Source organism: Melozone crissalis, unplaced genomic scaffold (assembly GCF_028551555.1).
Source record: "Melozone crissalis strain CALT ecotype California unplaced genomic scaffold, PUWL_Pcris_2 ptg000006l_1, whole genome shotgun sequence".
NCBI lineage: Eukaryota > Metazoa > Chordata > Aves > Passeriformes > Passerellidae > Melozone > Melozone crissalis.
Genome location: NW_026535784.1, coordinates 24,343,928 through 24,368,439, shown reverse-complemented (window position 1 = coordinate 24,368,439; position 24,512 = coordinate 24,343,928). Strand labels below are relative to the sequence as shown.

General features: G+C 37.9%; 1 protein-coding gene across 3 annotated transcripts in view; it reads left to right on the top strand.

Moving 5' to 3' along the window:
* Positions 1-24,512, top strand: part of MTUS1 (microtubule associated scaffold protein 1) — an 88,110-nt gene that overhangs the window by 11,612 nt on the left and 51,986 nt on the right. For 2 of the 3 annotated variants that reach the window (XR_008484383.1, XM_054295542.1), the window contains exons 3-6: positions 4,444-4,596; positions 8,344-8,475; positions 10,311-10,400; positions 11,641-11,688. Coding sequence is in view for 2 of the 3 variants with exons in the window: in XM_054295542.1 (XP_054151517.1) it covers positions 4,444-4,596; positions 8,344-8,475; positions 10,311-10,400; positions 11,641-11,688 (423 nt within the window). In the remaining variant the exon portion in view is untranslated. Of the gene's footprint in view, positions 1-4,443; positions 4,597-8,343; positions 8,476-10,310; positions 10,401-11,640; positions 11,689-22,549; positions 23,013-24,512 lie in introns of those variants that run through there. The other variant, XM_054295544.1, reaches the window with a different exon arrangement.

Here is a 24,512-nt window from a genome sequence, read left to right as displayed (position 1 = left end):
AAGAAAAAGGGTTGTTTTGGTTGTTGGTAACTGCTTATAAATGCTCTGTAGTAGTGATGATCCATTCTCCAGTTTTAGTCCAAGAATGTTTAGCTGAGAGGGGAAGAACATGTGAACAGCCACCTGCATGGCTGCTGACACCCTAGTTAGACTTTTGGCACTAGCTTACTGCTGGTTCCTTGCTACCTGTCTGAGGGTTGTAGGGGAAAGGGAAGAATGCTGTCCAAGTCTGTAGCAATGGAGAATTGCATCTTGCCATAGTATATACACCATTCTCTGACCAGCTGTTACCTGCTAAACTAGTAAATGTCTCTCCTATAAATATTTCAAGAGCCAGGGGTAACTTGAAATTCCCTGGTTTTGTCCATGTTTATGTTGAACATTTGAGCATTCATAGCAACATAATGTAACTGTGTCCTGCCTTTTTGGTAATTTTGGTAGTAATTTGAAGCTTTAAAAGGGAGACATAATTAGAAAGACATTACCTCAGAATTACAAAACATACTGTAACCAGTCTTCCTTCCTTGAAGGATCACTGATATATGTATAGCATAATGGATAGTATAGTTAATAATGCTGAGTGGCTAATCAGGCAAACTGGGGAGCTTGCAGCCATCAGAAAACTGTTGGTATTGCTGCTGCTTCACACTGTTTAAAATGGCAACCATAGGCACTCTTACATGTATGTCAAGATCGATCTGCTGGAAATAATACCAAAGTCCAGTTTGTTTTTCCATTACTTACTTGCACTTTTCAGTAGATACCAAAAAACGCTTGTTTTCTTGGAGGTTTACTCCATCGTGCTTTATCAAGACCTTGTACTGTAGGCTTAGACAGGACTTTTTGCCAGTTAAGAAGTTGAACATTTTTAAAACAGAGCCCTTTGAATTTTTAAACTCACAGAGAAAATCAGAAATGCATTAAGCAAAAATCCAAAATTCAACATTTTCAAGAGGTTAGGCATTGAAGGGCCGAAACAACTATTAGTGTTAGCTTTAGGTTTAAACAAAAGCAGCAACAACAAACAGTATCCTTCAAAAAACTCCTTTTGCACTTAGTATGCTCAAAATTTGTGTTTGGAAAAGGCTTCCAACCACTCATTTCCAGATGCCATGTAGCTCAGTGAATTCCAGTTGCTCAGTGTTCAGCTCTAGATGTAAAACGTGTTGATGTGTTTTAAAATAGTGGACATGAAATTTCAGAATTTGTGAATATGTATTTGGCTTTACAGTCTGCCTCATGTCAACATTCTGTCATTGTGTGGTTTTTTAGGCTCCAGTGCTGTTTAAAGGAAGCCTTAACTTTTTCTTGACAATAACCACCTATGATGGATTGATATGAAAGGATGATTATTTGAGTAAGGATATGAAAGCTGACTTCAGAGCTTCCTGAAGAATGAGCTTTGTTCTTTGCTTATTTCCATTCCAATACAAGAGAGACTTTAACATAGTTCAAGTAACATGGTTGTTGCATGGAGACTTTTTTTCTAAAGAATTGCCAACTCATTAGTTCACTGTAGAGGAATGCAGTATTGCTGGTATCCCACTTCAGTGACTAGATTAAATAACTGATGAAAGCCTGTTACTTTGATGCTACTGCTTGTTTTGTTTATAATAATGGTTGACTAAATATCCTGCTTTTATGCTCATTTCCAATACTTTTGTTTGTATTCCATATCTTCCTGCTTCTGTCTTCAAAACCTTTGCATTTAATTCTGTGTAACTCCTTTCTTAGGGAATGGTACTTATTAAAAAACTTCTAAAACCATTAGTTGAAGTAATACCTAGAGTAGTTTCTTAATCATCTTTTGTCATTACTTAAATTCTCCCTCAAGCTGGGCTTTTGAAAAATGCATTTGAGTGCTTGAGTAATTTAGAAGCATTATAGGAAAGTACCAAGCAGCAGAAAAACTAAGAGAAAAGGTGATCTGCTTAGGAAAGGTTTGACATGCTTTTGAAACTGGACATGCTAGAGATTGCTGTGCTCACTGGATAGGTTTGAGTTCAGAGCACTGCCACACTGCGGCCTCTGCAGAGAGGTTGGGCTTGCTGCAGATCGTGTATAGAGAACATGCTGTACTAGACAAGACTCAGATTTTCACATGCTTATTTTGATCCCTCTTGAGTGAAAATCACTGTGAAGAAAACAGGATTTTGTTCCGGTATGTTTTGGAACGGATGAATGAGTCCAGCACAATGGCTATCAAACATATTACCTTCACCTTTAAGTAATCAAATACAGCTGATCAAATGCATTTGTTCCTCTAGCTCCCTTTTGTAATGTAGAACATTAACTCACTAAGTCACACAAACTTTAAACACAGTGTTTGCACAGTGACACTTCTTTCTGTTTGTTTTTTGGGGGAGTTGTTTGGGTTTGTACCTTGTTTTGCTGGGAGGGTATTTACAAAAGGAATTCTGACTGGTTTGGATTAGTTATTTTCCTGGTATGTTGACCCATTAATGAAAAAAAATTTTAGAAAACATTGTGGTAAGCTTTATAAAGCTGTCAGGTTTGTTCTATGACATGCAAATGGGGCAGAAAGTTTTTTGGTCAAACACATACATTTGTTTCTGTTATGTTGTCTGGAGTGCAGTTTCAGAGGTGTTTTTAAAAAGCGTGAATTTATAGTGTTCTCATAGCACAACAAAGCTTGTATGCTCTTTAGCATGTTCCATATATTCAATTGTCCCTTTCAATAACTTTCAAAAAATTCTAAAATATGGCTGATAATTTTGTCTCAGAGGTTTAATACCAGGCTACAGTAAAGCTATGTACAGAATCAGAGTTCTGCATGATTAGTGACAGGTAGTAACAGTGTTCCTGTGAAGAGACATCTGATGAAGAGCTTGTTTAATTGCTCATTGAAGTTTGTGTGTTATATTCTGTGACCAGTACTATGTAATAGGCTAATGCAGGTTTAGTATATGTTATGAGGCTTCTCTTTTGTTTCTGAATTGATCTGAACTGAGGGAAGTAGCTTGGACATACCTTCATTTACCAATCCTGTTCCTGGTTTTGTCTACTTGATACAGGATGTTTTGAGGCAAGTTACCTAATCCTGTCACACCACCTACTGTTGAAAGACAGACATGGGCATGTTTTTATTTTCTAAAATTTAATGCAATCCCCTTAATGTCATGATTTCCTGGGTTTAGTGCAAATTGCAGGTTTCTTGGTCATTAGTATTTAGGAGTAGAAATCGTGTAGTAGAACTAGTGTTGCTTAAAGTGAAATTAATAGCTAATTTTGTCATATTTCAGCAGTCTTCTAGCTTTTAAGCAAAGTTGAAATGTTGTTTATTGGCAAGAATTAATGAAGGGTATTCCCTTTAAATAGAAATTTGATTGGTCTATGTAAATTCTTAGACGCTGTAGTTGCTTCTTTTCCTTTAAGATAAACTCTCAGCTTTGAAAATGGCAGTGGCATAAGAAATCAAGGTATTTTAGATATATTTTTTAGAAAATATTTTGTTATAAGAAAAACTAAGTCTGTCTTCTCTGTTTTTGCACAAAAATGAAAACCTCTTATCCATATTCAGAAAGCTGATACTAAGATCTTGGTACTGGGGGCTGGGAGGAATAAACTCAGAGCTGGCAAGAGAAATCTGTGTGTGTATATCTTCTCTGGGCCATTGAAATTTTAATCTGGGTGCCCACTTCTCAGGAAATAAACTGGAAGCTTAATTTGTCTAAATTCAGATTTTCTTGTGGAAAGTGTATTTGCTTTGTTAGTAATGCAAGAGTGAGCTCCTACACCTATCTCTTGTGTAGGTGCTTTTCCTGTTTGATTAACTTAGCTGTTGGGTGCTGGTGTTCAACAAGCTCAAATGAAAACTGGACTTAATGCAAAAATGTTTCTGCACCAACTGGCATTAACAACTTGTTTTTGGAAGTGCTGTTAAACAAGTTCTGTAGAACTACTCAGTTTTCAGGATATGTATTATATGAGTACAAAGCAATTTCATACTCTCATGCTGTCTAATTCCTTGAAAGGATACTATCTTTTAGAGTGTTCTGGCCAAGGGGAGTGGGGTTGTGGATCTATTTTGGGGAGGAACAAACAGAAGAATCCTTTCTGAGATTGTCTTTGAAATGGAAGTTATATTTTTGTGGGATTGCCAGTACAGCAAACCATAATGTGAGGTGGGAAAAAGGAGAACACATTTTTTAATATGTGCAGATGTCTGCACTGAAGGCAAATCTATTAAGCTCCTGACTTGTTTCTAAGGCTTTCTATTGGAAAAAAGCCTTGGAACTATTTTTATGTATTTACAGCACTTTTTACCATGTCAATAGGAAGTAGATTAAGCCATTTTATATGGATTTTTACTGTGTAAATATTTTTATTTGTAGGCATACACTTAAAAGAAGCGATCATTTAAGTTTCTTTCCTACTTCTTTTGTTCTTATTTCTCCTTCCTCTTTCCCCCCTAATTAACAGGTGTAGGATCTCTGCCAGGAGAGAGGCATGCCTCAGTGAAAAATTCCCTTGCCAAATCCAAAGTGCCTGTCAAAAGATCAATGCTTGAGAGAACACCTAGCCTCTCATCAGTCAGCAGTGCTCAGAGCGAGCAAAGTCTTTTCAGCACTAATTGTAAGTATATGTGAGGGTTATGGGTTTTAACTGATTGATAACCAACATCAATAGTAAATGGTAAAAATTCTCTTGGAAGGGAGTCCTGTCTGACAAGTACCTGAGTTAATTCTGATGGTACTGCTTATTACTTCTAGGTCTTACTCTTTTTGCCTCTTTACTTAAAACTTTCCTTTTTGAGACATACTGTCGGAAAGAGCTTTGAGCCCTGGATTTTGGTTTGATGAGTAGAGATTTTAGTACAACTTCTCTTCCATCCTGAAACACTACATAATCAGCATGTCTTTTTAAGCTCCTAGTGTTTACATGTAGTATGATATGTCTGAACAGAATGGTTTACTTGTCAAAATATTTGGAACAGTGTGTTACAGGTTTTCTGATGCTAAATGTTTTCTTGAACCAGTTTATATCTGCTTTCAGCATTTTAGGACAAAATATGTAGATCAAATTTCAGGCACAGAAGTGAAACTTTTTTTAGAAGATGAACCTTTGTGTGGGTAGACTTCGGTAATTTCTAAGATAGCTGTAAACATTGGTGTATGACCTAACCAAATCAATCTTGATTAAAATTAGTGAGAATAATACCAGGATTTGCTTTGATTTGAAGGTCTACAGCACTTCTTAGGAGTTCTGAGGGGGAAAAATATTAAGAAACTAACATACAACTGACTATCAAACATATTAGTATTCCCAGCTATGCATATTTAAATAAATACATTCAAATATTCTGCTACTATTGTATCACCTGTTATATCTTGAAGACTAGACAAAGACCTTTTATTTGTGCCAGATGTCATTTAAATCTGTCTTCAATTGACTGAAAAAGAGAGCTGTGGTTTAACACACGTCTGTGGTTTATATATGCGCATATGCATGCACATATAACAACATTTTCTCCTATTCTTCTCCCCCCTCCCCCCCCACCTCATACTGCCTTCATTAAACTAAACCTCACATATTCCTCTAATGAATAAGAATATGTGTAATAAAATACGCATGTGCATCTTGCTCTGTAATGGGATCAGTTCTGATACTGTGACAGCCATGTTGACTTTTGCTGTTCAGGTTTAGAACTGTATCTGGAGTTGCTAAGCAGCTTTGTCCTCTCTTAGTTTTGCTCCCTCATGTAACAAAGGAAGGGGTCAGCGCTTCATAACAAAGGAGTGTATTCAGATTAAGTATCCAAACAGATGACTCCTTATTTAGCCTGATTTGCTGGCTGCTGTAATCTGTTTTGTCCACTGCCTTCAAGCTTACAATTTCTTCCACTCCGATTCACGAAGACCAAGCAAGAGCAATGTGAGAGGCTGAACATGGCTGCAGTCTCATAGACTTTAAGCTCGCTTAGATCTTTTTTAAATGACTGTACCAGGAGGACTCCGCAGTTGCACAGAAACTAATTTTTCTCCTGTTATTTTCTTCAATTCTACACTAACACCACCGACTGACTCAGGAAGCCACTATGATATTACCTTACTGACACTGCTGGTAGTGGGGTCTTACAGCTTTTGTATTGTTCCTTTGTTAGCCACGTTTACTGGGAAAAGAAGTAGGTTGTATTCCTTTTATTTCTATTCTAAATCATGTATTTTGTTTTGTGGAGGTTGGTAAATATATGCAATGTTTTGATCTGCTGATTTCTGTGATATTATTTTTCTTTAGGGAATTTTTTACACTTGATGAGAATTATTTGTATCTAATAGTAAGGTTTTGTGAGTATAATAACTTAAGATTATGTGTAATTCATATGTTAATGAAATTTGACTTTTAATCAAATTGGAAAGAGCTAAGGAATTTTCTTTGTATTCAAATGCTAAGTACAGGGCTGTTTTTGTTTTTTATTCCTGCATTTAGTCTACTATGTAACAATTTCAGAAAAAAAAAATTGAAGCTTAAGTCTTTTTATTAGATTGGTGGGACACACAAAGATCAGAATGGGAGGTTTATGCTGTGTGTTTCATGAAATGTATGACAATCTACTGCGGTCCTGTCAACAATATTAAATCAAAAACATGCTTGGCTTGTTTGGAGTTTGTCTTCTGTTAGCAGAGAAAAAAATGGCAAGCTGCTGCTTTGTCAGCTCAGCCCTTTGTTATGGGATGTCCTTGGATTGGTAATTCTGTGTGGCAGCATTAGCCTTGGGTTTTTTTTGTGTAATGAGCACTTGAACTTTATGATTCTTTTCTCTAAAATGACTTCTTATTTGAGAAGCTCAAAAATCACATGTTTTGAAATCCTGTTGTTAATAAAAGCATATTTTGTATGCAGTCAGTTTGAGCATTAAAAACCAGACTTTTTTTAACAGTAATTTTAGTTTAGTGCTGAGCTGAAAATGTCTATCCTTTGGACAGACAAAATATTTAACTCTGAGGTTAAGAAAAAATATTGCAGATTTTAATTGCATTAGAATAATTGTATATATAGTAAATAGTGTTTCAAAAGTTAAAAAGCTGATCCTAGCAGCTGACCTGCATCTGCATTTTTGTGCAGCCAATACATCATTAAAATTCTTTTAATGAGTTGAGTTTTCAGGTCTTTACTGGGCTGAGATAATTTCATACCTGTCCATCTTTATTCAATATTGCAATAGCTGCACCAAATTTGAATACAAAAGTGATCAAACTCTGTAAACCTGGGAGGTTTTCGTGGGATCATTTTGGTTTTTTTTAAATTCCTGCACACAGCCTGGGTAGCTGACTCTGGAGCTTTAACAGGACAGAACAGTCCCCTAACTAGTCCTGCACCAGAAGGCTGCTCACGCACCCAAAGCATTGCTACCATGGTGTGCTGCTGATTTAGAGGAAGTAGCTCACTAGTTTGCAGGCAGTTGTTAACTGTTTGCAGTGAACTCTGAGCAAACATCTTTAATTTAGTAATTCACAAAAAAAGTTAAGGACTGCTTCACGCCTTGTGCTTTACTAAAACAAATTTGGTTTAATTATATAATGTTGATCAGGGTCAGATGCCCACACAATAACTGTGTTGCTGATGTGTTATGCCAATTGCTCCTCAAGTATAGATTTTTTGGCAAATATTTAGCTTTTGTGTTTTTAGAGAGGCTCCAACTTCCTTTTTTTTAAAAAAGATGACGGCTTCAGTTGCATGTGTTTGTTAAAGGGAAATCCTCTTTCTGTGGTAGAAAATATTTAGTGGCCAAAAGCATCTTTTTGAAGTAGTTAACTTACATGGTTTATACTAGTCTGTTTAAAGCTAATAAAATAATCTCAAGATTGAATGCTCCATCTTTTGATGAACAATATTAGACATGTAGCTCACATTGCCTTTAAGAAAAACCAGTCTCATTAAAACACTTCTCTGAGGCAAACCTGGTAATATATGATAAAAGCTTCCCCCTCCCCCACCCTTTTGTTTTTGAGTGACTAGAGAGAAAAGCATTGCTGTGACAAACAATTCCATAGTGACTTAATTTTTTCTTGTCACTAGTAAATGCCATGTGAATTCTTACTCTTTAACATGTTAATATACATAATTTTTTAGTGTCCAAACCAAAGTCTACTCAATCTGTACTTACTTTAGAAATATTTCCTTTTTTTTTTTCTGACAACAGAAACAATGTTTCCCAAAATTTCAGTTTTTTGTTTTTCAAGGAAAAATTTTTCTTGTGACCATAAACTCAAACCTCTTTCAAGGTTGTTTAGTCTCTGGTAAAACTGACTTGTCTTATGATTTAACTTTCTATAAACTATAAATGCCTAGAGCAAATTCCTTTGTGATTCTGTTTTGCAGCTGCAAGTGCCACAGTCATCAGGAATGGAGAATGGCTTTCAAAACCAGCCTGCCAGAATGGCACTTCAGGGTCTGTCCCTTTGAAAGCACTACCAAGACCTAGATTGCACTCGTTGAGGTCAACTCCAAAAGGTATATGAGCCTGTTTGTAGACAGAGGAGGTAAAATCCCATCACAGGTGCTTCAAGTGTTGTAAGACTTCATAGGAAGGCTGAAACATTTTGTATTGCCATAATTGACGGAGGTATTTCAGGGAAATGAAGAGGTCTACACCACGGTACAGCTCAGGTTTGCACGGTGCAGGGATTAAACGCCCCTTGCTACATGGCAGGTGTCATTGCATGGGGTTTGTGTTGTTTTACAGTTTACTGTGTACCACTGATGGTGATCTGCAGAACAGATATACCTGAATTTATACTGAGTGTGTGGTTGTTCTTGTCTTTATGCAGACTTTGTATTATCTTCACCCTTTTCAGGACCGTCAGGGTCTTGGGGAATGGAGATATATTTTTGAATAAGATATTGTTAAAATGTATCTTCTGTAGATCAGTGGCACTGTCCCATCTTTCGAAGGGAAGAGTCACAGAAACTTAGATGTTAATGTTGCTTTTTCTTGATATTCTTGGGCTGAATTAGAAGATTTAAAGGAGATGAGACAATTAATTGTGTTTTATCATCTTGTGCTCAAAGAAACATTAAATGTACTTCCTGACTTTGTATTAAGCATTGTTCAGGTTCCTATTTTGGTTCGAGCTAGCAACTCTTGATTGGCCAACAGTGCAACTTCCACTGAGGCCACAAGCAGCAGCTGACAAGTCATTCTCTGACCAAAATTAAAGACATAATGGGAGCGGATAAATAAGCTTGCTGTGTCTCTTTCCTAAGTCCTAGCTGTAATCAGCTTGTTTCTGACCATCTTTGTGGTGAACTCGTTATTGTAATTGGATAAAACCTAATTAAATGCTGTACTCCTGCATTAGACTTAAAATTTAAGCTGGTATCTGACATAATGGAGAATAAATAAGAGATGCCTGCCAAATGTTTCACTGTAATGACATGCTTTAAAAGAGTAAACAGTGAAAAGAAACAGAATTGGCCACAAATTATAAGTCACTTTGAAGCAAACAGGAATCATATGGCTTTCTGACAGGCTGATGCTTTCTGTTGGGGTCCAGCACATGCAGCCCAGCTATGCATAGCTCATTGTCTTCAGTGACCTGGCAGTGTGCCTTGAGCACCTGCAGGAGCAGTGTGGCCAAAGGAAGCTGGCATTCCCCTTCAGATCTGGATCTGGTGTTGTGTTTTGGGATCTTCCCAGACGCAGTGGAGGCTTAAGAAGATGGGTGGGGTCTCTGTCCAGTGAGAAGAGGTTGAGGGAGTTGAGCCTGTGCAGTCAGTAACTTGAAAAGGACAGCTATAAAGGTCATGCTACCAAACTCTTCTCAGTAGCACCAGATCATGCAGCAATCAGAAATGCTTGCAAATTGTAGAGTGGGAGATGCATCCTTGCCCAGTGGTGCCATAGAACCACCCTTCCTGGAGGTTTGCAGGGCCCATCTAGACAAAAGCATGGTCAGCTGATCTCGTCTTAATCGCGACCCTGCTCTGCATGGGAGTGCTGCTGTCTGCCCTCTGGAGGTCTCTTGCAGCCAGTGTTTCCTTAGCTGCGTTTTATTTGCTGCTGTTTTGAGACTTCAATAACTTGATCTTAGTGCTAAAAGGAAATCCTTACTAATGTTTTCTCCTGCTTAGAAGGCTTTTTAAATTATCTTTATATTTCTTCCAACGTGAGTTCTGGCAAAGCAGAGCTAAGTTTTAATACAGCTTAAACATTCTAAGTTTCTCTTTTTGTGTTTGAATAGATTTGTGGATCTTGTACTTAAATGTGAAAATGTAAGATATATCTTTAATTACTTTAAAACTTTAAATAGTTCTACTTTAAAGTTAATCTAAGCTTTTACTTTTAGGAGCCAAGACCAGGTCTGCTTCGCTGAACCAGTGCACACCAAAATCATCTGGGCCTCTACACTTAGCAAGGAAAGTTGGTGAGACTAGAGGTAATCAGCTGTTGGGTAGTCAATTTTTCACTTTTTCTTGGATCTCTCTGGCTTGAGAAGGAGCAGCTATGTTTTATGATTTTAGAATAATTGGGATAGTTGACTCATTTTCTTTGCAGTTTGCCAGACTGGACACTGGCTCTGCAAGGTTCTGTTCCTTACCTGTTTGCTTTAGGGATATTCATTGTCTACTACTGTCTGCTTGAAATTTGCATCCCATAAGGACTAAATATGCAGCATAATTAATCTCTCTGTTAAATGATGTTCTGTCACCTGATTATGAGGTTGCATGCTTGCAAGACACAGTGTAGGCTGGATTTTGCCAAGTTTGTGTTTAATTTAAGCAAGATTCTTGTGAGAGCATGCTGATCAGCCCTGGCTGCTGAGGATGTTTACTCCACTTTGTTTCTGTATCAGATTTTTTTTTACCTTTAACTTTGAATTAAAATGAGTTATTTCTCCTAGAGTGAATCAAAAGAACAGACACAAACCTTAGGATAGGGTTTGTAAGACCAAATTTTCAGTTTGGGAGCAAAGCTCTATTTGAAAGGCTGAGGTAGAGGGAAGCAAGTGCAGTGGTGGTACAAAGCAGCTTGTTTCCTGAGGAAACCTGTGCCATAGGATCCACACTATTCCTAAAGCCTGCAGAAGGGTGTTGTGAAAAGACCTTTTATGAACTTCTGCACATGACTTTTGCACTTACATTCAGCAGTCCAAAAGATTGCTTTCATTCAATATTCTTCAAAATAATAAAATTTACAGGTCAATTTTCATGTAACTTTTAAGTAATACAGTAAGGATGGGGTAACTTTCTCAGTGCTGTCATTTATATCTAACTTGATTGTTAGCACATTTGAGAATGTTGGTAGTTTATTGCTGCTCTATGCAAATAACATAACTGTAGCATAGAGAAGGAAAAAAAATGCTATTATACCAGTATAGATGATAGTTTTTCATTTTCTGTGTCCTCTTTGAATGAGTAAAGTGAAACAGTGCTACCTGACTTAAAAGAAATATAGTAATTGTAATAATACAGTTGTAATTGGGAATGCATCCTGCATTTCCCAAATAGTTTCTTATAATGCCAAATCTTGCTGTAGATCATGCCATCAGTAGAAAGAAGCTGAAATTGGAAAGCTGGAGGAGCTTATGTGGAAAGAATCTTGAATCTTAAAAAAAGGCAGCCGTACTGCCCCTTACTGGCTTGAAGTGTAATTTTTTGTTTGTTTCCTTTCTGAAGGTACTCCTGGAAGAAATGTACACCAAAGCCTATCTTGTTTGAGTCCTGGTGAGTTTTCTGAGTGCATTTTATATTTTCTGTGGTGCAACTCAAATTAAGTTTATATATTATATTAGTGTGTTGGTTCTTTTCTGGGAAGAACAGATGCATAATGGATAATTCTGTAAACTATCACGGACTCTAATGTCAAGGAATATGGAAAAACCTATTTTCCTGGGTTTTGTCTCCTTCCTGTTTTCTGACTACCCAGCTTAGGCTACACAGTCTGGTCTGTTCTTCTGTTTCCAGTGAAACCTAACGAGGTTTAAACAGTATGCAAAAAAAAAAAAAAAAAAGGACATTGAATTTGGATGTATTTTTTACTTTTTAGCCAAAGTAAGTAATGAATGAATTTGTGTGTTGCAGCATTAAAAAATACCCCAAAACCAAACAAATAGAAGAATCCCACATAACCTTCCTTTTCTGGTACGTTCATGTAGATCACCTGTCAGTGTGAGCTGCCTTTGTGTATCACTGTGGACTATGTTTGTGTAAGAAGTTGAAGTTATCAGAGCATGTTGATGTGAGTGTCTGCTCATGTGGCAGAGGGAGAAATCTCAGCTGATTAAGTGGCAGATGGCGTTTCAGAATCTGGCAGAGTTTTAAGGACTTCACATTGGGTTTGTTTTTGGTGTTCGTGCCAGTCAGGACACCTGGTGCCAATTTCTGTCTGCCAAGAGACTGAAAAGTCTTCAGATGCTGCTTCTACTTGCAGCAGTTTCCAGGTCTTTTCAAGAGAATTGGCAGTCTAAATTAGTTTCCCGAGAATCAGTGTGTGTTTGTTGAATTAAAAGCTACTTGTAATTAATTACTCATTGAAAAGCCCTTTTTGAAAGATACTGAAGATCACCGGAAAGCCCTGTGTCCCCTGAGTGAATAGCAGATGTCTTTCTGAAAGAGGGGCTGTAGCCAAGCAGATGTTGTAAGTTTGAGTCTGAAATTACTGGGCAAATCAGTTCTGACCTGTAACTCTGGAACTGTGGCAGTATTTTTTACATTTCCTGTAGTCATAACATGCATTTAATACTTTTGTCTTTTCCTCTCTTGGATGTCAAATATATTCATATTAATTGTGGCTGAGTACTTCGATATCTTCTGTTAAGAGTCAGGGCTTCTGTCAGACTTTGCCCAAAGTTGGCTCTGTTTGTTGCTTTTAATGTTATTGGACTGAACTAATGTTAGTTTAGGTAAAGCCTGACACTGAGTTTCAAGAGCTCCGATGCTCAAACCTAGTCTATTGTATAAGCATATACAATATGCTTTAGTAGGGCATGATTCAGCTAGCAACATTGATCAGTTCAATTGAGGAAACTCCTAATAAGCAATAAAATCCATGTCTGGACTAGAAACTAGAAAAGTAAATTTCTCTTATGCTTGCTTACAGTAGTCTCAAAATATAACTTTATTTCCCTCAAAATTCAGTGTGTACTTTCTCTCTACTTTCCAGAAAGTGTTCCCTCCCCTTTTTACTGGTTTAGTCGACTTTTGCTTATGATTCATCTTTTCTGACCTAAAGAAGAGTGTAGCTACATAACTTTGAAGTGTTGGATTTGAAAAACACAGCCAAACTCCAAATTGACTGTAATATTTAGCAATATTTTAATAAATGCTCTTTACTCATACTTATGCCTATAAAATGGCTATATTTCAGTTTGTTTTGACAAACCTGAACTGCCTACTGTACTGAGTCAGTTTCCAAAACTGGAGATGTTAGACATTCAACTTAATACATTTCTAAGAGAGAATTAGTATAATATCCCATTTATGAATGCAGAGCTGTCTGGTGGAGTGTTTTGCAGTTTTAAGAATCTTTTTTCCATCCTTACAGTTGCAGATAGTTCTTACAGAATAAAAATACTGTGTGACTGCTTGGATATTCTGCAGTACAATGTCTTACATTTTAAGAAAAGACAAATGATCTTTTTTGAAATGAACTGAAATAATGCCAGCCAGTACCATGTAGAATGAGGCCCAGTATCTTCTTTTTTTTTTTTTTCTTTTGGCTTTGATATTACAGTGAAGCTTTGTTCTAATGACTACAGCTAGTATAAAGCTTTTGTTCTTTTATTTCAGTGCCGTATTAAAGTCTACAGTTTTTAGCTTTATCCAGTCAGAAGTTCCAGCCTCACTTCTCTTTCCCACCCATGTGCCCAGGACTAATTTGTTACAGCAGAGCTCTGGTAATTTATTAACTCTTAACTAAGAGTTAATATTTTAACTCCTAATATCAGAATTCTGATATTAAGGTATAACTAAGTGTCTAGCTCGGTTGTTCATCCTGCCTTTCACATTTCTTCAAGGATGAGAAAATAGCAGGTTTTTCTAGGTACACTTCTGTTCCCTTAATGTTAGTGCTGTTTCTCCATTTTCCGTTCATTTACAGCAATGATGCACAGCCAGAATCTGCTTGATGAAGCAGGCCGCAACATACTGTTAGTGTGCCTGTAAAACTGGACAGACTTGCCTGTTTGCAACAGTTTGTTTCTTGTTTGTGTTAAAACATTCACAAGGCTTCTTTTTCTGAATTCTGTATTTTTCATGGGTGATGCTCAGTGCATTAGATAAATTCTGCAAGTTCTATGGTGTATTTCTTCAGCACTGGCTTTAAAGCTAAGGCAGAATTAAGTTCTTGGGCATGTTTTATTATACTTCTTAACTTTCTAACTGCAAGTAATGATGTTTATGTGCACTTGCTGTAATATCTTAATGTAAATATGAATTAAAATGTTGCCTCTTATGAGATGGAATTTTGAACTATATGCAAAACTGTCTCTAAAAATGCAAGTGCTGTTTCCTTTTTACTTCAGCTTCCCTGTAGAAAAAGCTGGCTGTGTCTAATGCCTCTGTAGTATATTACAGTGCAGGGTGGGTGGAGGCAGTGGGTATTCACACCTCAGGTCTCTGTTACTGGCCAAACATTAAGTTACAGCACAGTAATCTCTGAACCCATGTAAGTCAAGCAAAAGCAAATATCCTGTTTGGCAGTTCCAAAGGTAAAGCAATCACTTTGGGAATAAAGCATGTGAATATTTGGCTTATCCTGTTTTTCCATGACCCTGAAAGGGATCTGTGGTGTATTATGAATAACAAGTTAGACTTACATGTGCTGCATAGGACCATTGTCAGGATAACAGCAAGGACAACTGATGGATACACCTGTAAAGTGTTATTCAATATGAACAGTGTGATTTATGTTGTATCTTTTAGCACTGGGATAGAGTATGCAGCATAGAATTGGTTACTAAAGGCTGTAGAAGCCATGACAATCAAAGAAGCTTTATGAAAAAAGGGTACATGCTCCACCATGGTGTTCTGTTTTCTTAGTATCTTAAAGAAAGGATGTTTGTTTTAGTTCAGCTGTTTGTGAGAAAATATAACGCAGAGAGGGAAGAAATTAAGTCAGGGGGCTTATTGCAGCAGTGAGTAATAGTGCTGATCAAGCTCAAATGGAAAAATAAAGTATAAATATAACAGTCTAAGAAGTTTTCCCTTGGAACAGGTTGTTAAAGGTGGGGTCTGACTCTTCACTCAAACCTTTATACTGGGATAAGATGCTTTTGCTAACAAAATTCTCTGGTTCAGACACAAGTTGGAGGCATACTTTAAGGTTCAGTTTACACCCCTTTGTTTCATGCTCTTAGTCATCCCTGTTGAAACTTGAGAGGAAGCAGTTCTTATATTGTAGATTCTGTGATAGAAAAGGTTACTCTCAAAATACTTGCACTTTCCAGGTCTGAAAAACAAGGATTGATGTTTATCACACTCTGATTGTGCTTTGTCAACAACAAACAAGACTTAATATTTTAAAATTAGATGTTATACTGTGTCAAAGTGTATTTTTCTTAAAAGCTGGGAAGAATATTCTGAGATGTGATGCATATTGTTTTGAGTGTCAGATACTTAGGTCTCCTGTTGACTGGCATTCAGCAATGTATGGCAAATTACCCCAAAAGATGAGGAATAACTGCTCAAGTAACTCATTAGGGCTCTGTTTCTCCTTTTATATCTGATTAGAAGATCTTTAGGGAATTGTTATTGATTGGAGAGTGGTGTGTATTTGCTTGTTAGAGTTTTTGCAAGTGTAGAAGAATCTGTGCAGGCAGTGGTGTTGCTTGGAGACTTGAAAAGGCCTTGATAAGTATGTGAACATACATGCCCTGACAGCCAAGAGGTGCAGGTCTTCCACATTGCAGAAATGGGACTTCTGACTAGCTCTAACTGGGAATTTAAATACAGAAGCATTGGATACTCTGGATTCTCAGTCTCTGGTGTTAAGAGTTTCAGCATTTGTAAATAAGTTGGGTTCATCAGTTTTTCTGCCTCTGTCCCTGTCTCCACAAGAAAAGTCAGGAAATCCAGAAGAAGAACTTGGAACAGTTTTGTATGTTTTGGGGTGATTCTGTATTCATTTAAAACAGTTAATGTTTTATACACTGGAAATTCTGGGAGTTGAACAATGTAAATTAATACTTTCCCTTTATCCCTTGAAAAGCAACAGACATCAGACTTAAACCTCTTTTTGCAGATTTTTTACTGTAGGAAGGTAAAAAGGCTGGACAATTTTGTTGCCTTTCTAGCTGCAATAGAAAGCTGGCTATAGTCTTTTTTTAGATTTTTTTTCATTCATGTGAACTATGAGGACTATCTGAATGACTCAATTGTCTCGTGATCCAACCTTAGAATACCTTCAGGCTAATGCTCTTATAAACAGACAGCAAAGCTAAGTAGAGTAGCTACTGCATGTGAACTAGCTATGAAGGCTGGCATTTGTTTTGCCATTTCTATATAAATAAATACGTATAATCTAAATGTATTAATTGGAATTTCTTAATGATCGTATTCATTGGGGACATATAATGATATTTATTTTGAAGAGTTAAAGGAATGTCTGTAAACCTGAAATAATCTTTGAAACACAATAGTGTTACCTTCTTGGCCAGATTTTTACACTGTTACTAAATAAAGTATAGTACAACAACTGGATCGAAGGATTTAATTTCTTGGGTGAGAACCAGAATGCTCCAGAAGTCTTCAAAGTGGAATGGCTGGTTTTGATAATCAGAGAATGCCACTCTAAACTCTGAAGTAATCTATTTTGAGTGACTTTTTTTTGTTTGACTGTTTATATTTAAACAAATGGTGTTTTTCTGATATAGTGTGTTTGTTACAATAGGCAACAAGATGCAAAAAAGCCAGAGGTACATGACAACACTATATTAACATATATTAGATTTGGTCCCTTCAGCTAAGTCTATCAGTGTATTTGCATTCATGTTCCTTGTGTTCTTCTCAAACTTGATCTTCTGAAAGTTAGGCATTTGGGAAGTTTGTCTGTTGTTGGGTGCTAACAGCAGTGTTCCCTGTGCCTTCAACAGATATTTTTGCAAAAAACCAAGGAATTCCAAAACCTCAAGGCTTGCTATGGAGTAACATATGAGCCATCTAATTTAAGTGGTAGTAGTATTGTGTGGGCAGTTTGTCAGATTGATGGACTGAAAATGTTGGGATTATATTTAAAATTCCAGCAATGAGGACTTGGTAGGGATTTTATCAGTTTTGCTGTCATGACAGACAATCATTCGTTAAGGCCTTTTGTAGCCCAACCAAAATGGTTTTCACACTACAAGGTCTGTTTCTTCTGTTAATGCCTTTAAGCAAGCACCTGTTTACTGGATTACAGGTTAGATATTTCAGAGTTCTTGGTTATTATTTAGTTCCAGACTTCTGTGAGAACGCTCTCCGGCTCCACACATCCATACTCCAAACAAGTGGTGATGCAGAAGTATGCAGGCTTTCTACAGCAGGAATGTTTGTAGTTTATTTCTGTGGTATTTATTCTGTTGTGGGGAGGAATGTCTGTGGTTCTCTTCCCTGGTATTTATTTTGATGTTTCACAATAACAAGCCACACAGGAGAGCAGCACAGAGCTTTGGTTTTCTCACACTTGTCTAAATATTGGGTAGGCCAGCTTCTGTGTGAGTAGAGAGGGCAGCTGAAAGGGATATCTACAGACCGCATCAGCTCAGTCCAAGTGATAGATAGAGAAAATTCCCATGTTGGGAACTGGAGTTCATTGGACCCTGTTAGGGGCTTAAGTGGACATAATACTTGAGAGATCATTGAGCTGTCACAGAAGTGTGAAACTCATGGCCTTGTGTCAAAGATGGTTAAACAACTTGTGCATCTGCCTTTTTTTCTGCATGTCTGCAGTGAGGGAGGGTGTGCAAAGCCCACACAGGTAGGCAAAAGTCAGTGAGTTATCTTGAATGTCCTTTGTGCTGTCCAGATAAACCGCTGTCATGTCATAGGGCATAAACTTGCCAAATTGACTTTGTTTACAATATTGCTCTTTCTTAGAGGCTCTCTGGGTATTGTTGTGGGGCCATGGATGAAATACATGTGCATGGGGAATGTAAATCAGTATTGTGTAAATAAATAATTAATTTAGGCTGTGGGTCTAGTTAAAGCATTTTTTTTCCTTTGTTGCATGAGGTTTGAGCTCACAAGAACTAAAGCATACACCTACCCTGTTTCTGAATGGCAGCAAAGAGGTGGTTGTGAGTCTTTTTCACATCTGGCCAGATCATTGAAGGGCATTTTATTTCAAATTTTAGGGCATTTTACTCTAACATTATTGATATTGTACAGTATTGTAGAGTAGTAGCTCTGTAGGATCTTGACTGAGGAAGTCTTACCAAAATGCCATTTTGAAAGGGACATCCTGCAAATGCACTTCCCTTAAATCAGAAGTTAAAAATGAAATTATTCTTGTAGTGTTTTGTGGCTATTCTCACTTATAAAAGAGTGAAGATAATGTAAATACCACTCTTGCATGTGGGAGACACAGATCAGCCTGATTCCTGAATCAGTTTGCCTGGGAATCCACTACAGCATCACCTTCAGTTTGACAGGCTGCTGAATTTATAATGATTAAAAGCTTCTGTGTACAGAAAGAAGAAACATAAATTATTTAGGATTTTAGTTCCTGCTCTGAGGAAGGGAGATGTTTCCTCTTTTTTTTTTTTTCAGGAGAGGATTTGAGCTTAAAATTAGTCTTGAAGCTGCAGTTTGCATTCACTGTGGCAGCAAGTACTGTTGCCTACAGGACGATTAGCTTTTCAAAGTGGAGCACTGGCTAGAGCAAGCAGATCACAGGAGAGTGGAGTGGGAGCAGTCATTTTCCAGAAATAAAAATGAGGACACAGATGACCCTTTGGCTCTTAGCAGGTTCCTGTTTTTTGCATCTCTCTTTGCATAAGCAATTACCCTTCAGTTCTTCATGAAGTAAAGCATGCCAGTCCATCTGCTCTGCACTGCTCTTGCTGTCTTGTGACATGGAGCCAAGTGTCCTTTACATGGACTTCTTGGATCTAAATATCTAGCTCCTGATTTATACCTTTATACAGTGAGACACTTAACTGTGTTCCAATGGCATTTTTAGAGATTGTTGGGTGAGGAGAGAGGGGAAGGGACAGCAGAAACGCAGACACTGTGGATTAGGCCTCATGAGGCTGAATTGAGAGCCTATACATGCCAGTGTGCTTTGCTTCTTTTTTTTCATATTGCTGATGTTCCCAGGAATGGCAGATATACTAAATCTGCTGGGGTTAAAATAGGTGTGGCCCCTCCATAAATCTGATGGTGTCATCAGGTACTGATGCATTTAGCAACCCAGACTGAATTACATGGTCATAACAGGATAGAGCCCCTTTTTCCATGTTAATCACAAGTTCTGGCTTTGGAGTCAGAGGGAAGCCAGCAGTAAGATGCTAGTAAATAAAATCTGTCTTGTCCTTCTGTCCTTTGTATATTGCTTCCTATTTCATTCTGCTCTTTTCTGGTGCTCTTTTCTGTCATCTTTCTCTAATATCAAGAAAGAAAAAGACCTGTCTGTGATCCTCATGTTATGCATGAATTGCAGACAGTGCATGCTCCTGGCGTGCTCTGTTAAGATTCCCCTGGATTACGCCCTGGCTTTGTAGTCTGGCAGCACGAGGCCCTAGATGACTATCGTGGGACTGCAGACAGGAGTGGAAGGTGCTGTTTTCCTGAGCCAAGGAAACCATGCTGGCACATGCACGGCCACCACAGTGGAGCTGTGCTGTGGTGTGACACTGAGCTCTAGAAGGATTATTGGAGAAGCCTCTCTGCAAGTTGAATCTTGCCTGGGAGCTGTTCAGACTGGTATGGGCAGTGCTCTTGGTGGCTGCTGTCAGAGCACTCAGAGCACTGGGTACTAGATGGCACTAGATGAGACATGCATCCATTGCTCTTTATTTGTGCTGTCAGGTCTGCTTCTTAATAACACAGACTTGTTTCAAGTTTCTGGGGTTTAATAGAATTAAAACTCTAGAGGCTGGAAAGGCATTTTTGTCAGACTAGAATGTTTTTTACAAATAATATGATGTATCTGTTTCTTCATGGCCTATTTTCACCCAAACAAAGAGCAGGAAAGAAGAGGCAGTAAAAGTATTATTTGTGTATCTTGGTAGAAGCAGTTTTGGTCTTTCCTAAAAGGATTTTGATGTTCATATAGAGCTTTGGTCTGCTCATATTTTGTATGGTGATTCATTCCTTCTGCAGTTTCCAAACTAGTTCATTACATCATGTTTTTCCTGTAGAGATTCTTTGTTCTAGCTCCGATTCCTAGGAGGTTTCAACGGGGTGTTCCATCTTCTCTGGTTTTACAGCCAATGAGGAGTTCTTTACCTTTCTCCTAAGCACTGATGCAAGGATGGGGAGAAGTGGTGGGTTGTTTTTTGGATGTGTTTTGTTGGTTTGCAGTGGTTTGGGTTTTTTTTTTAGCCTGGTTGGATTGTTTCCACCTTTGAGAGCATCAGATTGGGAAGGTGAGAAAATATTTACTACATGGGGCAGCTTCTCCCTTGGAGAAATGTGGGAATAGGAGGGAAATAAAAGGGAGTTCTTCTGGGGGTGCCCTGGCAAAAGGGTAAAACTTGATGCAGCTGGGTGCTAAATGATGTCTGAAGACGGTATGCCCAGCAAACATCTCAAAATGCCTTAATTAAGAAAGGATTTAACAATAACAATCTAATATTTGATGAGATGTGCTAATGAAACTGTGCATGTATGAATGCACAAGTCTACTGAACTGTGCTGGAACAAGCCTTCTGGTTTACTGCTCAGTGTGGTTTTCAAGCATCACAATAATGCAGCCCAGAAAGGGGCAATGTCTTTGATAATAGTATTGGATTAGGAAAGAGTCTGGAACTGCAGGCTCTTGGAAAGATAGATGAACACACATTACTGTTCCAAAGCTCTTCAGACTAGAAGGAATAGATGAGGTTTTATAGCAGTAATGACATGCATGCCCTGCTGTGTGCAGAGGCTGCCCTGGGAACCTAACAAAAAAACCTAATTTACTGTCTTTGTACTTATTTTGAATGGTTTTGTGTGGACTGAAGATGTATTATAGTACTTCAGAGTTGGTGTTTCATCAGTGTGCTGGGAAATAAATATTTTGGTACCTGCTTTGAAAACATGCTGGTGCATTCTCACACAGTCTGCTGTAGAGGTTGCCTTGGTGGGTCTGTCTGGGTGCTGTGCTGCAGCTCTTCTGCTCTACATACAGTGAGCATCTGCTTCACTGTCACTGCACCGGGCTCTGCGTGATCTCAGAGATACCCAGATACAGCAGCAACATGCTATTTTTAGTTCTAGCTGATGTGGAAAATAAGCTCTATAAATTTAAAGTGCATCTTGAGCAAGTAAGACATGCTATTAAAATATGAAAGTTAGATTTTTAAGGTAGGGAGGTAAAGAGAGGACAGGTAAGGCACTGCTGAAATGAGAGCTGTCACTGTGACATTAAATTTGGCTTATAGCTGCTTCAGACTAAGTTGAGTTAATTGTTTCTGGAAGTGGAAAAACTGTTCAAAGGTATAGATGATTGAGAATATTGGCTGGGATTTGCTGAAATGGTAGAAGTGCAGAATCAGTGGAAAAGTACCTAATTTTGTTGTCTCTAAAGAGTGACAAAGTCTGTGGAGGCCAGCTCTTCAAACAACGCCAAAGAAGTATGAGCTGCCACTGTCTTGTCTCCAGCATTGGCTGAGAGTACTTGGGTGGTCTCTGCTGCAGTGGCTGCCTGGTAAGGCAGCTGCTGACCTCAGGAAAAGTAGTGAAATGTTTCTTTTTGCACAGGAACGTGGCCAGTGCATATATGTCTAGTCATGGTCACAGGTAAAAAATGTGACACTTTTTAATATGTAAAACAGTTACTCCTTTATTTTATAATTTTTTTAAAATTAATTTTTGCTAATGGCAGTGGACTTCAACAAAGTATATGCAAAACTTTTCAGCTTGTTAAATAGTAAGAGGAAACTTTTTATAGGAGGGCTACTCAAATATAGGGAGTACATATATTCTGTAAGAATTCCTCCAACAGTGCTTATTTGCCTCAGTGTTTGGGTGCCTTCAAAACCCAGCTGGCAGAGAACTGTTTTAATGTGAATTAATGCCCGAGTCCTTCTCCTCTGATGCTAAATAGAAGCATCTGCAGTGTTGAGCTGCCAAGCTAAGCAGAATTTCCCTTAAGCAGCTCTCAAATAGTGAATTGTTCTTAGAGAATAGATGTGTCTTTGGATTTGTTAGTACTTTAAATGTGGACATAATATTTGATTGAAAGAAACAGTTTTAAAAAGTGCACCCTGAGAAGATTTTTGGAGAGCAAAGCTGAACTATGCCTCCAGGAATATTCAAATAATGTTCCTTACAGTTTCCAAAGAAAAATTACATGGACTGTGACATTGCCGGATGATATATTCAGCTGGTGAGACCACCCACTTCCTCCTCCTCTCTCCTCATCCTCCTCCTCCCATTTCTCCTTTTCCAGTTCCCAGCTCACGGAGTCCCACAGCAGATTGAGCATCGGTACTGTGATGCAATTCAGAGGCTGCTGGTTTTCAAAATCACTAAGTCGGTTTTATTCTGAGGACAAGCTTTGTTTCCAGAACATCTGGTGGGGAGAAGCTGCCAGCAGCATTTACATTGTGGATATCTGCTTTTACTGATTTTTTGCTTGTCTGTGCATAAGGAGTAACAGCAAAGGAATGGAGACCTGATTATTTCTTCAAGCCTGTTTTCTTTAGCAAGAATTGCTCATTTCTGCCAGTAGTGATTTAAAAACATAGGATGTGACGGTACATGGAGGCTGTTTCTTGCTTGTTTGTCTTCCAACTGCACTGAAGACATGTTATGGTCCCCGAAATTTTCCTTATCCAACATGCGCATAAGGCTGACAGCAAAGGGATTGCTCCGAAACATCCGTCTGCCTTCTGGCTACAAGAAAAGCACTGTTATATTTCATACAGGTTTGTGTATTTTTAATGTGATGATTAGAGCATGCACTGAGTATCTTGTTTACTTTAACAGCATCTTATTTTTAGCAAGTAAGAATTGTACTGGGCATTAAAGTTTTTGAATTTCAGACAGAATCTGACTTTCAAGCAAAGTAGTTTCATATTCTAAGCCTTTGCATGTGTGCTGAGCTGCTTGTTTGGAAGATAGTTATTCTGTTTGTGAAATGCAAATTGGGATTTGTTCTTTCCTTGCACAAATCCAAAAATAGTATCAGGAAGTCTGTGCTATTAAATATTTATCTAATAATTTAAATGGTTATCTGCTGGGAGCACTGTCTTTTCTGTATCTTATTTGGGTGCAAGAGGGGAAGAAGGGAGGGAATGAATACAGGCTGTCATGGTGTGGCTTTCTGTCTGTGGGAAATATTTGAATACTTACCTGTAGGTAGCTGTTATCACAGTTGTGCTAAATACATCTTACTTGCAAGTGGAACAAAGAAACTTTTGTGCCTCTTCTTTCAAGAGAAACGTAAAAGGTACAACGTTTTGAGACACTGGAGACAAGCGTGTGTGTTTAATTCAACACACACAGAGAACACAACAAACAAAAAATAATTACAAAATTCTCAGCTGCATCTGACCTGATTTTTATTTGCAATGTCAGGCGAAGCAAATAAAGCAAGTTTATGGAAGGTGGGCTTTATTCCAGGATATATATGTCATTTTGGGGGTGAGGGGTGGAAGTTGTTTTTTTGTTTCAGCTGAGCTGTGTGACATCTAGAGATACCCGAGAGCATCTTATATAAGTATTTTTCTCCACTGTACTATTTACAGTTTTCTTTCCTTTTACTTAGAGGGAGGAAGCAGCTGCATAAGCTACTTTTGCAGAAGTTCTTCAAGAATTTCCTCTCTCACTGGAATACCACCCTTTCTGCTTTTATTTCCTTGGAGTTGAATGCTACCAGTCAGCTTTCCTTACTGTCCTGTCTTTTCACACGGCAGCTTAAACCATTTGCCTTGTCATTTCTTATCCTTGCCAAAGTAAATCCAGCTTCAAAATTCTTCTGGGATGATAAATGCATTTATGAACATAATACAGGCCAACTGTACAATACAGGCTTCTGTTTGCAGGTTGCTTGTGTTGGCTTTAAACTAGGATTTAAATACCTTGATGCCAAAAACTCTTATGTAAAGGGTGTCTTTGTGCATATGACTATATAAATAATGTGAAATTTCTACATAACACATACTCCAGGACCAAAAATCCTAAAGGAGAAGATAAGGGGAGATAATGTTCAGTCTTCCAGATGTTCATTAAGTGCTACTCTAATTTGTGTAATTTTGGAAAGATAAATGTCAGTGCATGTATTAAGAGAATTTTGCAATTATAAGAATCAGCTTTTGATTTCATTTATTTTGAGTAGATGTGAAAGCAAACTCTGCCTGAAGGTGTCTGTGGAATACAACATGTAAAATAGCTTGCAAGCCCTGTGTTCTAGTTGAGCAGCACTA